General features: G+C 33.2%; 1 protein-coding gene across 5 annotated transcripts in view; it reads left to right on the top strand.

Annotated features, from left to right (window-relative positions):
• Window positions 1-15,036, top strand: part of LOC150106054 (BTB/POZ domain-containing protein 6-like) — a 179,193-nt gene extending 164,157 nt beyond the window's left edge. The window contains exons 2-4 of one of the 5 annotated variants that reach the window (XM_090393800.1): window positions 1,193-1,345; window positions 6,474-6,706; window positions 12,605-15,036. In XM_090393800.1, coding sequence (XP_090249926.1) covers window positions 1,319-1,345; window positions 6,474-6,706; window positions 12,605-13,649 — 1,305 coding nt within the window. In that variant the 5' untranslated portion in view covers window positions 1,193-1,318 and the 3' untranslated portion in view covers window positions 13,650-15,036. Of the gene's footprint in view, window positions 1-606; window positions 1,346-6,473; window positions 6,707-12,604 lie in introns of those variants that run through there. The other 4 variants (XM_090393801.1, XM_090393799.1, XM_090393803.1 and 1 more) reach the window with 4 other exon arrangements.
• The last annotated feature ends 1,019 nt before the right edge of the window (window positions 15,037-16,055 follow it).

Below are 16,055 nucleotides of genomic sequence, written 5' to 3'. Positions count from 1 at the left end.
TAATAATTTTCATGTTTCCAATTCTTGCATTTAAGTCTCCTGCTAAAATTATGTAATCATTTTCATTTATTTTATTATAGATGTTTTGTAGCTGATTATAAAAATCAATATTATCCTGTTTTCTTCCTTCTTCTGGGGCATATAAGCCAATTATTGTTAAATAGCCTCTATCTATTTTTATTCTATCTTCTGTTATTCTTTCATTCCATAATTTATAATGTTTTGACTGTTTTGAAAGGGAGTTATGAATCCAAATCATGACTCCTGCTTGTGCTCTTTGGTCTCTGTTGACTCCACTGTATATCACATTAAGAGTTTCAGTTCTCATAGCTCCTTTTAATTTCTTTTTTGTTTCAGTGATTACTGCTATTTTAAAATTTCTTTCATTTAATAACTGGTCTAATTCTATTTCTTTATATGCTATTCCTCTTACATTCCAGTTTGCTATGTGTATTATATGTTGTTGTTTCCGTTTTCGTTTTCCTTTTTCCATTCAAGAGTCGTTTCCCATAGAATCAATCCGATTATCTTTTTCTGTCAGCTTACAAGTAGGATTATGTTCTCCATTCTTTTTTTGGTAAAACGGTGATTATTAGTTCCTACTGTTATTTTCACCATAGTGTAGCCCGAGGCTATCGATGATTTCAAAAAAGATCGCGGTGAGAGTCAGACAGACAATTATTGTCATCCTGTGGCCCTAAACAATAACAGTTAGTTATTATTGCCAAAAAATATTGAAAGATGAAGGGTATTATTTTGTTTATTTATTTATTTTATTTTTTTTTTTTTAATTTATTTTTTTTTTTTGATCGCGAGCTAAGAACCTGATACGTTTTAGGAGACCACCTGACTTTGGAGTGAAACAGATCGACTAACTTGGGAAAATACTGAAGAAAGAAAAATAAATCCTTCCTTTGTTTTCAGATGAAGGTCATGGTATCGTCCATACGATTATATAAGTTTCACAGTTGTCCTAGCAGCAAATTATATTCCAGTACTTGAGCAAAAGGAGAGCTGACAATTCTCATATGGCTATAGGAAGATTATAATGTCTGGAATAGATCAGAAACATGCATGCTATCATGCATACCAGAATACAATGGTAATTGTTGTTGCTTCTGCCATATTAAAGAAAAAAGCTTCTCTTCATTTACTAATGCTACGTATTTGTAATCAGTTATTATCGTTCTAGCCAGCAGATGCCCTTATCTTATCGTAGGCTGAAGAACGTTTCATTTTTCATGTGATCTTTGCTGCAGAAGAACTGCGTTTGCACCTTATTCCGGTAATCTGAAGAACCTCGAGTTTTGTGAAAACAATGAGTTTCGTTCGCATAAAACAGAAGGTAAGCTGAAAAACCTCGAGTTTTCGGGAGAAAGTTTCTGAACTGTATTCAAAAATATTGCTAGCTAAAGTTTAGCTTAATCGTAATCTGTAGATATATGTTTTGATTTAAATATATAAATTAAATTACGTCATTATCAGTTTTACAAGTTGCTTGTATACAAATTTAATATTACAGATCCAACTTAACGACCTGCTTATCTAAAACCCTTGCTAAGAATTTCAATCTTGGTTCGAAAACATAGGTGGATTTGAAATAGGTTTATAGAAAATCATAAAAGTAATGAATGCGGTATGATTTCACACCTCTATACGTTCCTACTCCTCCTCGAGCAAAACGTATACACGTATGTCGTGTTGTCGATTATTTTAGTTTCTTTCGGATTTTATTGGGAACATTTCCTGAGATTAAAGTCTCAATTTTAAGCAGCAGGGTGAAACCCAATTATTTAAATTTCTTCAGTTTAGCCATTATTTCAATAATAATGGCTAATGTATAAAGCCAGTGCTTTATACATTAGCCAGGAAATCTTGACTCATATTAGAGTGTACAGAACCAAAACTAGACACAACAGGATATCAGACAGGATATTCAGTGTTTATTGTAAAATGGTTTGTTATCTTTGGAACTTTTGGTTGCAAATATAACTGAGCAACTGATTAAATAAATATAAAAATAAAATATCTCTGACACATTCTGCGATATCTTATTATAATGATACGATATTACTAAATAGTTGCTATAGGAGTTACATTTATTAAAATGCATCTGGTTTGTTATAAATTCAAAAGATGTTATTTTGTGCATTTGTGCATTTCACCCAATAACCCCCTTGAAATCCTGCCGCGTACCCAAAAAATTGAACACTACCGTACTGACCCTGTATAAGAGGGAGTTTGAAAAGTAATGTCTATTGCGATAGTTCTCAGCCTACTTTGAAATGAAAGCTAGAGGAAAATTGACATATCTAGTTATTTTCATACAATACTTCAACATAATCTGTTTGTTAATATTTTTTTAAACTTTGGAATACATGTTTTTCCAAAAGCATTCTTAATAAAGTTATTTAGTTATTGATCTTTACACCTATAAGGTGCATGAGGCCACAGTTTTAATAAAACTCTTCCAGTTATTTTAACTATTTTGTCACCTCTGCTTTGAAGTGTTCGTCATTTCAAAATAAATACTCTTAAGTTGTGTTTAGCAAATAACCAATAACTGTACGTCCGATGAAGCCACCGTGTTCCAAATTTTTCAATCTAATTTTCCTGCTCTGTGCTGCATTTGGAAAAGTGAAAATTCATTGTATCGAAATTCTGTATTGATGTGATGTTGACGTTTGCTAATCCAGTGATTAATTTTCATTTCTTGACATCTCTCACTTATTTGACAATTTTCTCTAATAAGCTGCTCAGCATTTTCCTAAATGGAAATGATCAATTTCACTTTTTTTTTGGCCTCATACTTGGTGATTGCTCATTAATATCAACCCGGCCACCTGTTTCTTGTTCTTCAGTCCAACGTTGAGTAGTATTCACATAGCTTATTTCTAAAATGTTTTAAATAACCGAAAGATTCTAATTTTCTTCGCCTTAAATTATTTATAATTTACAAAATTTAAAAATTGTTCAAATTAGTATATTAATTATTCGCTGATAGCTCGTAAGGTAAATAAAGAAATCGTTCATAAATCTTTTGAATTCTCATCTATAACGATCTATACTTAACAGTGTAATGAAATAAAGTTTCTACCATCAGATTAGGATGTTTAGACACAAATCTTCAAAAACCTCATCAGTATAATTGTTAATCTGTATTTTAAAAGTATATTATTAAAGCTTACCACAGTTGTTATACGTTTTGTCTTAAGCTCTATTCTGTGCACTATGTGTTATGTGTTCTGCCATGTAGAAGTGATCCTAGAAATAATTTTATTTTAGAATTTACATTATTCTAGATTAATATGAGTATGATTCCTTGGTTACACGTATTGTGCACTTTCTGGCTACTGTGTTTTATGTCCTTTGCTCTTTTCTTCTTATATTAATGAGTCTTTATATAAAAACTGGAAACGATTGTGTTTTATATATTTATTTACTTATAGTAATAACTGCTTAGTTATTATTACTTATATTCCTACTGATTACTGTAATATTTGTATTTCAGTTTTGTGTTTCTGTTGCATTATATTTTTATTGTCGCTTTTGTTAATTCTACAGCCGGAATAAATTTCGATTGTATAAAAAGAAATCAAAAGGTGCTTTTTTGTATAAGAATAACCTGGAGATTTGACTATTTAAAAATTATTATAATTAAGTAATAGTAAATGTGAATTTATGCACTTTGATGTAATGAGATATACGAGATCATATCGTATAATATTGGACAGATTATGCTGAACAAGGGACTTTGGTGTTTTATTACATAGGAAGTTGAAGGTTAGCACAGAAAGCAAATGCAACTGACAGGTAAATTATAATGCTTTGTTTGTTTATTTATTTATTTATTCGTATGGAGTTTCTTTCCTTTTTTCCCTCGTCCCTACTGGGCCGAGTTGAGCCCTGTCATGGGGGTTTAAGTATTAATGACTGTAGATCCGTGTGTGTTCACGAGGCCGGTTTGCCTGTTCTGGGGGCCGAAAAACCCGAATTTCCGGGGTTTTGAAAAAAATAAACTACTACTTTTGTATGAAACTGGCTAATTCACCTTTTGCCGAAAGATAGCAGATAAAGGATCCTCACATCATGGATGAGAATCGAACCCAGGTCTTTCCGACCAAAGGGCTTCTATACCGCTACAAAGTTTATTGTAACACCCAGTAATGTACATCCAGTGTAGACTGATGCAAATCAGAGTGAAAAAGATGATATCGGGGCAGTGGTATGTAAATTGAGATCTAATTCAGAATTTGTGACATGCAAACAATAACAAACATGAGGAAGAGAAGTCATATGATAGAAACCTTCAGATTTTTGTAATGATCATATGTATACCAGTGGTGTTCATCCTTTTTTTTATTACGCGAGCTACTTTTCTATACAAAGTTATTTGGCGATCTACTCTCTTATATAGATCACGTTCCCCAACCTGATATCTGATTATGCACAAATAAACAACTAAAAAAATATATACACAACTAAAAACTTTATTTGCGTATTTAAAAATTTATTTATCACTTTTAATTATTTTAATAGAAAAAAATATTGGAAAAAAATATTTATTTCTCTATTTTGGAAAACACAAGTTAGAAAAATCAACAGATTGATTACAAACTCACAAGTTACAGAAAATGCTGGTTGATTAAAAAAAAAAAAAATTAATGTGAATTTGGCATCATTTGGAACTCGCAATATTGTCAGTCAGGTTGATATGAACAAGTGGCCAATCGCAGACAATCATCCAAATGATCATTTGTAAATTGGTTCCTTAATTGATTTTTTATGACTTCATATTTGAAAAAGCGGATTCTGAATCCGAAACAACAGAATTTTTCACGCAATATCAGTTAATATTGGGAAATTTTTATGTGCATACTTCCAAATGACTTCATTGTTTATTGATTTTAAATGTAAACTATTCTGAATGTTTATTATCTCGAGTTCTACTTCAGCTTGGTTTATATCCAACAGCGCAATTAGTTTTATTTGAAATTTCTGTGATGTTCAAGTTTCCTTGAAATGGGTTACTGATAAAAGATACAATCATTTCAGTTTTATTAAAATCTTTAAATCTTGAATTTATTTCTTCCTCAACTAATTCTATTTCACGAATAAATTCTTTTAAATCAATTTAAATCGAAGCATTTCTTGATTTTGTTCAAAAAATTTTAATAAATATGGGAGATGTCTAAATTCGCGGTCATTTATATTTTTCTGGAACTGGAATCCCTTCTGCTTGCTTCAGTCCCTTTTTCATTAGGCCTCCTCTGAGACCTCGCATAAAGTTTGGAAACCCCCAAAGAATCGTTATGAGTCTTTCATCTTAAGTTTCAAGTTCGGCACGCCTTTGGTTCTCCTCCGCTTTCTTTTGATTGTAAGTTGCCGACCATCGGAAAGTTGTTTGAACTCTTTCTGACTGACTTCAGAAATGTTTTCACTTAAAGCCTGCAAGCCTTTCTCATACATACAAGTTTCGATAACAATCTTTCTAATGCAGTCATGTACAGCTTCGACGCCAAAAACATTGTCTTTGTTTTTAACAGTCGAACATATTCTTATTAAAGCAGTATATAAAATTAGCTTCAAAAGAGTTATTAACAAAAACATCTAATACAAACTATGCCGAGACAAACAAAGTTTATTTTTTTACAATATTCACATGGGACTTAACCTAAGTAAAAAATCGATGTCATCTGCTTTGGAATATTTAATATTTAAGCTACAATCGAGTTTTTACACTTTGCTTATAATCGTATTCACTCGGCTCGCTGTTTGACTTCCACTGATCCAAATTAATTCATTTACCAGGAAACTTATAAGAACATTACTGATTTGACAATTTTAACGAAAAATAAATAAACAATAGCAATACACTTAAAGCGAATTAAAAATAATACAAATAATGATAAATGAAATATTATGTTTTCAGTTTTAATTAAATTTGTAAAGTGGAATACACAAGAGATCGACCAAAAATCGCTCCGCGATCGACGGGTTGAACATCCCTGTCATATACCATGCCAATAAATGGAATTTTGTATTTTGCGAAGATGGTGAGAATACCAATAGTCATCCATGACGGAAAGCAGTCAAAAAAGGGATCAGACTAGATTGTTCTGTCATAGATTGGGGTGTGTTTCAAATGGCTTTCCTATGAAGGTTTTGTGTACAAGTGTGAATTTAAAAAAAAAATAAAATAACTAAAAGAGCATGGTCTAAAGTCTTATGTCCTAGGCTGTGCATCTTAATTTATTTTTTTCTTTTAATTCTTAAGCCATCTCACCATTTGAACAAGCGAAGTTTTAAATTAATATTCTCACTTCCTGTCTTTTAGTTTTGATTTAAATAAAGAAAAACCATTATTAGAACCTTTCGATTATGAGCAAATTAAATTACAAATAACATGTCCTTCACATTTTTTTTAATCCGCTGAAACGATCATGATTCAATCTATACTTTTTTCTCTTCAGATGGCTATGGCGACAGTGAAAGGAAGACTTCAGTGTTTATTGAAGGATCCTGTCTATTCTGACGTCACCTTCATAGTTGGAGAAGGTGAACGTCAAGTAATAGCACAGGTTCATAAGCTATTGCTTGCGATTGCCAGCCCAGTGTTTGCTGCCATGTTTTATGGTCCTCTAAAGGAGGAAGGAGAGATCAAGATTCCTGACGTTTCTCCAAAAGCATTTCAAATTATGCTCACGTGAGTCATTTATCCATTGTTATATCCAAATGCTGATATTTATCTTTCTATTTATTGCCCTTCATAGATTATAGTATTTTATTTTATAATTACGTTCTTAAATATATGTGTTTTTTTAATATATTTAGAGAACACTGTGATAATCGATTCTCAGAATGACAACCTGCCATGGGAAAACGAATGCCATTATCACACTTTCCCATAGGTTTATTTTTTCTAGTTCATTAAGTTGGTAAAATAAATCACTCCCTTTATTCCTTAAAAGATAGAATTAAGTGTAATTTCAGAATATCTCGAAAGAAAATATAATTTTTATTGACAACGGAAGACGTTGTTATTTAGCTATTGATTATATGATATACCACGACTTGCTTCTGTAATAGTTGCCAAATGATACTACTGCACTTTATACGATGTAGTCTCCCCCGTGCTTTTCAAATGCAGAATATTCTGCGTCATATATGTTTATTCGGTGATTGAGATGTAATGCCTTGCAAAGTATCACTAAATCTTCTTAAATTCCTAAACATGAGAGTTGTTGTTGAGGATCTCAAAGTGAGATATTTTCCTCTGCTTCGTGTGTGAGGACATTTCGGGCTAAAACAGCACTGCTGTTGTTCTACTCACGTCTATCACCCCAGGATATGGCGTGAGATTTTTTTTTCTTTTATCATTATTGCACTGGTGCAGAAGTTAAGATATTGCATGATAGCAACAGAAGAGTGAAGGAATAAAAACTAGCCGCTGAATTCAATGCACACATTTTCTGCAACCAAACCTTGGAGATTCAGTGGCAAGCCTTGAAGAAAACACTGATCGATTCAGCCAGAGAGGCATGTGTTGAGGTTGCTGCAAGGATAGAAAAATCAGAACTGCATGGTGGACAGAGGAAGTTAAAGAGGCAGTGAAGGAAAAGAAGAAAGCATATGAAAAGTTCCTGGCAAATAAGTCAGTTTGTGCTCTTAGAGAATACAGAGACAAATGTAAGAAAGCTAAACACTGTGTTAAAATTAGCTAAACAAAAGTCATGGGAGGACATAGGCAAGAACATAGAAAATAAATATCAAGAAGGTGGTAAGGTATTCTGCAGGTTGTTGAAGAAGCTCAGAAATGGAGGAAAGAGTGCTGTAAAAGGAGTTAGAGATGATAAAGGTGACATGAAAACGGGAGAAAAAGATATCCTTGAAGTATAGAGTAATTACTTCAAAAAATTGCTAAATGAAACAAGCAATGATAGCACAGTGGTAAAAAACACTCAACAGGCATTCAGTCAGGAAGACATGTCCATACTTGAAGTAGAAAAAGCCATCAAAGGTTTGAAATGTGGAAAGGCAGCAGGAGTAGATGAAATTCACCCTGACATGCTGAAGTATGGTGGTATAAAAGTGTTACACGGCTGCACTGCATAGTTCAGAAAGCCTGGACAGAGGGACGAATTCCCGATGATTAGAGTAGAGCTCTCATAGTACCCATATATAAAAAGGGAAATAAAACTGAATGTGAGAATTACAGAGGTATTTCTCTACTGAGTGTTCATGGCAAGATTTATGCAAGTATACTTTAGAAACGGTTGAGAAGACTTGTGGAAGAAAAGATTGGTGAAGAACAAGCTGGATTCAGGCCAAATAGAGGATGTCAGGATCAGATTTTCACTTTACGACAAATAGTCGAGAAAGTATTTGAATATAACAAAGATCTGTATTTAAGTTTTGTTGATCTTGAAAAGGCCTATGACAAGGTGCCAAGAGAGAAGCTATTCAATACGCTACAGTTATATGGTGTCAATGGGGCAATATATCAAGCAATACTTCATTTTTTTTTAGTTGTAATTCAGCAGTTAGAATTGAAGGAAGTAGATGAAGATTGTTTAATCTTAAATCTGGTGTGAGACAAGGATGTACATTATCCCATTATCTATATGGATCACATTATGAAGGAAAGTGATATTAAACATGATATCAGAATTGGAGATGTTAATGTCAGCTCTTTGCTTTATGTGGACGATGTTATACTTCTAAATAAATCTGCTACAAATTTGCATGCTTCCCTGACTAAATTGAATAACTGTTGTAATAGATATGGTATTGGGTCAGCAATAAAAATAGGTAGAATTGTTGAAAATGTCAACTGCATTGTGAATGGAGAACTTGTGGAACAAGTAAAATATTTCAGCTACTTAGGCACGATTTTTAGTGAAGGTGGTAATTTTAATATGGAAATAGACTACAGAATCAACAAAGCTGGTATGGTGGGAAGTCAATTGAATAAATGGTCGTTATTGATAAGTAGGTATTGCTCTATTATATAAGAAACTATTGCGATTCTCTCACAAACAGTAGCTAATATTGCATTTTCATTATCATATTCGTGTTTAGCACCTAGAAATCTATAAGAAATGACCAGATGAATCTAGGGGCATGTCTACTGTAAAATGTTTTTTCCAATGTAACAAAACTGATTCTTGCACTTTTGTGTATTTCTCTTCATAATTATAAATTGTCAATTCATTAATATTGATTAATTTCAGCTATTGCACGGAAATAAAATCTGTGTACAATAGCAGAATGATAAATTTGTCACAACGATACAAGTGTGTTATGTTGCAGACAAATATCAAATCATTTTCAAAATCATGCATTATTTCATTCTATTTAGTCTTTTAACTTGGTATCCGCAATGTAAACAACTGTATACCAGTCCAGTGGGGTTATGTTTATTAGTGTTATAGAGGGTGGGTGTCCTATAAATTTGTAAATATTTCAATAATTCATAAAATTCGGAAAAATTGATACAAGTGGACCACAAGGAGGAGGAGGAGGATTTTTTGGGGGTGGGAAAAAACACTTTAGTTTAAAATTTCACCGAGAGAGGGCTACCCTAGCGATGAGAGTCAGTATAGCACTGAATACTTATTTATTCATATGCAGGAAACCCGTTACATATCCCTGCAGTAATTGTTCAATGTATCTGCTCGCAGATGTAAGCGGCTGAGAATGCCATTTACAGAAGCGTGGAACATATCCAGATGGATGCAAGCAACTTACTGCGAATGGCATCTTTTAAATCCACTAAGGAAGATGGGCTGCTCAGGTATATTTGGACTTTAAATAACCCTACAACCAAAAATATACTGATGTGTCCGGGGTCAATGCCGAGTATCAATTATGCCTGATGAGTCGTTGATCAAATGTGCTGATCAGAATGAAGGACGAGACAGCACCGAACATCACATCTTTCATCCTGCATGAAAGTGACTATGTAAAGAGCATTTCTCCCTAAAGTATGGTATCACGTTTTCAGGTAGCAGTTGCTAGTAGCGCTGTGCATTTACTGAGAATGTAGTCGAGCCAGTTTTTGCACATGACTCTTCAAAGAAAAAGGGACCGACAATGGCTGATGCAGTGAGTCGCGATGAATACAACGACTGTAGGCGTGTGCATCGTGCTGTGCCGAAATTCGCCAGTTATTCGTATTAACTGTCCCATCCAATGAAAAATGCACTTTCTGTCTTCAAAAGATGCTAACCATTATGGACTTTATCTTCTGCGATTTTTGTCAATGCCTACGTTGAGCATTGCTCCTGCTTAGTGGTATTATTTACTAACAGCTAGTGAAGAGATTGCAAGGTGTATTCAAGCTTAACATACCATGAAGGATGCAGAGTTTTCGTTGTACCCATGATTCTTGTGTACTGCTTACACCTTTCATTGGTTCTTTAGCCATTCATATGCGATTCCACAATGCTGGCTCATGCTTTGGATAACACTGATCTGCTGTTGCGAGGTCGATCTGACGAACTTCCAGTATCATCAAAATGTCGTATTAGGACTGTGGTCCGCAGATGTGACAGGACCTCGAGCTTTCTTCATTCTTTTCTATGTTGGAAACTTTCTGTTTCTGCTGCCAATTCCTCGCTTACATAAAACAACTTCACTAAGGATGCGTTATCCAACCATGTCGGCATCAGAGCAAGAAACCTTTCTTTACGCAAAAGCCTTCCTGTTTGCACTAATGACTGGGAATCTGCATGCATTAATTATGAGCTGCCTGCGGTACACCTTGCATTTTATAGGACTCTCATTTGCATGTATCTTACAAATGAGGCATGTGGTACAGCAGCATCTATTGCTGAAATTTTGAATTAATTTTTTTCTTACCAAAACAAAAAGAAAAACAAGAAAAAAAATCCCTCCTTACGATTTATTTCATGCAAACTGCACTCTAATATACCAGTTTTTCCGATTTTTATGAATTATTGAAATATTTATAAATTTATTCGACACCCTGTATTTTAACTTTCATGATACTTCTTGTTGCTACGTTGCTGCAATGTTAAATTCATAGTCATCGTACCTGACAATTATATTAATATTAATAATTAAGTTTTGTAGAACCTCCGAAGCTCAGTAGGTATAGACGAAGTCCTCTGGTCAGAAAGACCTGGGTTTGATTTTAGTCCATGAAGTGAGGAACCTTTATCTGGTCTCTTTCAAATAAAGGTGAGTTAGCCTATCACATTCAAAAGTAGAGGGTTTATTCTACTGAAAACTCTAGTTTTTCTTCCCTCAGAAAGGGAAACCGGCCCCGTGACCACACACGGATTTACAGTCATGAATACCTTCGACAATATGTGGAAGAAATAGGATCCTCACCACATGTTACGCTCGTAGTCAACCATCGATCACATCATGGTAGCCAACCTCCTATATAGGAGATCAGATCATACACGAATGCGAATGGGAAATAGTTTCGTAAATCGATTTTAAAACACTTTTTTTTTTGTTTTTGGTACAAAACGTTTAGTTCATCACATTAGAGATATTCTCGAATTGACCCACAATAATGCGTAAGACATTTATATTGACAAATAGAATGAAATAATTTCGGAATTTATAGTGATTAGCCTGCACATTGTTCTAATCAACGACAATTTTACAATCTTGGGTGCAGTTCACAAGAGAAAAAGTAGGATTCTGCGTTCTGCCTTTCTTACTGTGCTCTTTGATGGCTGCACGATTCCCAGAAAAGTGGTTGTTCTTCAAATACTACGTTACACTGGGTAAACTCTGCTTAGAGAAGACTAACAATAGTTGAAAATTGTCTTCGTATATGTGATAATAAATATCACAGAATTCAAGCAATTAATTTTTCCCAAGTTCCACAGTACAATTGCGGAAGGCAATGATTAATATTGAGAACACTTAAACAGGCAAAACGGGATAAATATTTAGCAACCCACAAAACTGATTATTCAGGAAGATCATTGGAGTAAACCTGACAAGAAGAGGTGTACATATAACACATTTCCAGCAAAAAGGGACATTTTTTTCTAGAAGGTGAATTAGCAATAAAAAAAACAGATGTGATGTCCATTACGTTTGTAAAAAAATGGCAAATTGAGCATGGAGAGAGAATTCAACTGCTCAGATCAAACAGAAACCAATTATTATTGAAACGAGTATATGAATATTTTGCAGTATTATAAATAATTCCTGCTGTCAAACATTTGTTGTAAGAAATCTTAGATGCTATGTTATAGAGAGAGATGTTTCTGTTTTGCAAGACGGAAAAGAAATTGCATTTTGTGGTTTTTACAGATATTACACAACTTTGTACAGGGCCATCCAAAATACCTTTGTTCAAAAGGTAATTTGGATGGCCAAATTACAAGGACAGCTCTTTAATATTATCCTTAAGTACCTGACTGGTTTTGCACCCACATTTTTCTAAACGAATAGCTTCAACAGTACTGACGGATATCCTCAAATTAACTAATAGTTGTATACCTTTTCAGACACCCTATGCTAATACACAAACTATTTCGTCTAATTAACTGCTATTATAACTTTTGTTTTCAGATTTATAAATAACAAGTTCATCAAAATTTATTATTTTCAGGTACGTTTACACAGATGAAATTTCAATACCATCAATAGACACAGCGATTGAAGTGTTTTACGTGGCAGAAAAATACCAAATAGCGCTTCTCCGAGAGAAAAGTGAAGAATTTCTTTTGGAACATGTGACAGCCGAATCAGAATGCGTATGCAAAGTTTATGAATTAGCTAAAAGTATGTGTCTCTCTCAAATCATCTATGATTGTCTCGACATCATTGACAGCGATACCGAAACCATTCTTAAATCAAATGATTTCTTAGAATGTCAGAAGGACACAGTGGAAGACATAGTGTGCAGAGGAACAATGACACTTCAGTCAGAATATTCTCTATTTGATTCCATTCGAAAATGGGGAGCACATTATCTCTCAATACAACAAGAACAAACTAAAGAAACATTGATAAGCATGCTCTCTCCTATTTTCCAATGCGTAAGATTTTCTTGTATGTCTTCAAAAGAGCTCGCTAATGTGATAGAAACAGGATTGTTCTCATTTGACGAAATAGGGCCGTTCTTATGCAGAAGTGGAAAAAGTGATTCAGCAAACCCATTTATTCCGCCCATTGGCAGTACCATTGAAGATCCTAGACATTATACATCATGTGCAATTCTCACCGTTCAAAACACTAATTTAAACATGACATTAGCAACGGTTGCAAACACTTGTGTAGATAATAAAATTTCTTTCACGGTTGAAATTCTAGAAAAATCAATTCTTCTTGTGGAACCATTTATAAATGTTCAGATTGAAGAAAAATCGGAAACATATTACAATGACGCATTCTGTGTAAAATCAATGACTTCTTGTGCGTCCAAAGAAATTATTGGTGCCTCGCAGTTTAATAAAATAAATCCTGCTCTAATCTTTGTTAAAGAAGGAGACAAACTTCAAATGACTGCGATGTTTACTCAGAAGTTTAGAAAATGTGTGGATAGTTTCCCCCGTACTATGGCATATTGTAAAGAGCCTTATTTTAAGTTTCGTATACAACCAGAAAATAAGTGGAATGTTGAGTCAATTACATTTTCGTTGGTGATAAAGTGAAAACATGTCTGATTATATTTAACTTGAATGGTGTCATTAAATTGTCATTGGATTAGCTGTGAAATATATTTAAGCTTATATTAGTATTTTATAAGCCATTTTTTTCTGTCTTTGAAAATATAATTTCCTAACTGCTCTTTTACGTTCTCGGGAAGCAGTAGGGCAGCACATTAAATATCTTAAATTCACCTGAATATTACAGAGAAAAGCTGAATATTACATTCGACTAAAAATTATATCATGGTGATTGATTAAATATTTTGTAAAGTAATTCTGCTTCAGCAATTATTCGTAATCAAAACGTTTACTGGATGTAACTAAATATAAAATGTTATACTATTTTGCAATGATTACCACGGTTTTTTAAAGAGTTAAAGAGTTTTATATGAGCTTTATGGAAAAGCGAGTTTAATGAATTCCATATCTTTCAGAAACAAAGTTTATATTGCAGGAATAGTCTTTCATGTTATTCTTGAATGGCATTTTTCTTCTTGTGGAACCATTTATATGTGTTCAGATTACAGAAAAATCAGAAACATATTACAATGATGCATTCTGTGTAAAATCAATGACTTCTTGTGTGTCCAAAGAAATTATTGGTGCCTCGCAGTTTAATAAAATAAATCCTGCTCTAATCTTTGTTAAAGAAGGAGACAAACTTCAAATGACTGCGATGTTTAATCAGAAGTTTAGAAAATGTGTGAGTGGTTTCCCCCGTACTATGGCATATTGTAAAGAGCCTTATTTAACCAGAAAATAAGTGGAATGTAGAGTCAATTACATTTTCGTTGGTGATAAAGTGAAAACACGTCTGATTATATTTAACTTGAATGGTGTCATTAAATTGTCATTGGATTAGCTGTGAAATATATTTAAGCTTATATTAGTATTTTATAAGCCATTTTTTTCTGTCTTTGAGAATATAATTTCCTAACTGCTCTTTTACGTTCTCGGGAAGCAGTAGGGCAGCACATTAAATATCTTAAATTCACCTGCATATTACAGAGAAAAGCTGAATATTACATTCAACTAAAAATTATATCATGGTGAATGATTAAATATTTTGTAAAGTAATTCCGCTTCAGCCATTATTCGTAATCAAAACGTTTACTGGATGTAACTAAATATAAAATGTTATACTATTTTGCAATGATTACCACAGTTTTTTTAAGAGTTAAAGAGTTTTATATGAGCTTTATGGAAAAGCGAGTTTAATAAATTCCATATCTTTCAAAAAGAAAGCTTAGAATATATTGCAGGAATAGTTTTTCATGTTATTTTTTTGTGAACGTGATACTCCAATGTTTATTTAGTGTTTATCCTTTGTTTCAGTCTATTCATTTTCACCAATTTTGGAATGACAGTAAAATAAATTGCAGTAAATGTTTTCATTTGTTTCACATAATCCTTACATTAAATAAATTTTGTGGACAGTTCATTGGTTGAGTATGTTGCTACTCTTATGAAGCTTTAAATGTAGTCATCGTACTTACAAAATATAAGTGTATAAACATAACATTTTCCTGTTATATAGCATATTTAGATGTTAAGATGTTGTATAACCATTCTTATTGTCAAACCGTTCCAATTTTAATAGATTGAAGTCTCGACAGCCACATAACAATGTTCATGTGTAGGAGATTTTTATTATAAATGACCACATTTGTACTCCCCATAACATCGCAAACTGTTTTTTGAATATCCTAACAAACTGACGTGTTCAATGTCGCCCATTTGTTTAATTTCTGATGTATTCCTTCAACGTCACTACAAATTTCTTAAGAAAGAATTGAAATAGTTCTATTTGCCACTCGTGCAGTGTTTCCGAAATTTTTCTTTAGCTCACATATGACCAAACGAACAAAATTTTTACAAACACGTTTACAGGTTTATGTGTTTTTTAAAAACAAAAAAAAACATTGTGTGTACTCTCTTCGTTGTTGTTTCTGCAGTCTTCCAAAGAGGAGTGGCTGTTCATCAGGTTTCCTGCTTAAAACCAGAGAAAGTCTGCTTGCGGAACACAAACAAGTTTTGAAACGTATACATATATATATATATATATACAGAGAGAGAGAGTATGGTGCAAAAAACAGTACTGAAAAACTACAACGATATATTTTATGGAGTAAACAGCTTTATTAACAAAGAAATATATGTTTACACATGATGATATGTACATGCACAACTATCGGGTGGAATCTTCGTCGAAAATAACTTTAACGACGGTAAATTACCTGCTAGAAATGGTCATGTTATCTTTCAAGAAAAATATGATAGCGTGTGGAACGGTTCTCTGTTATCTTGAGGAACAAGAAAATAGACATCTGGTGTCCTTTTATTCCTTACTTCATCTATCTATATTTAAAGGTGGGACATGGTAGAATAGAAATTCCCTCAACATAACCC

Source organism: Typopeltis vanoorti, chromosome 6, assembly GCF_054136105.1.
Source record: "Typopeltis vanoorti isolate ZY-2024b chromosome 6, IOZ_Tvanoo_1.0, whole genome shotgun sequence".
Taxonomy (NCBI): Eukaryota; Metazoa; Arthropoda; class Arachnida; order Uropygi; family Thelyphonidae; genus Typopeltis; species Typopeltis vanoorti.
This window is presented reverse-complemented; position numbering and strand designations above follow the sequence as displayed.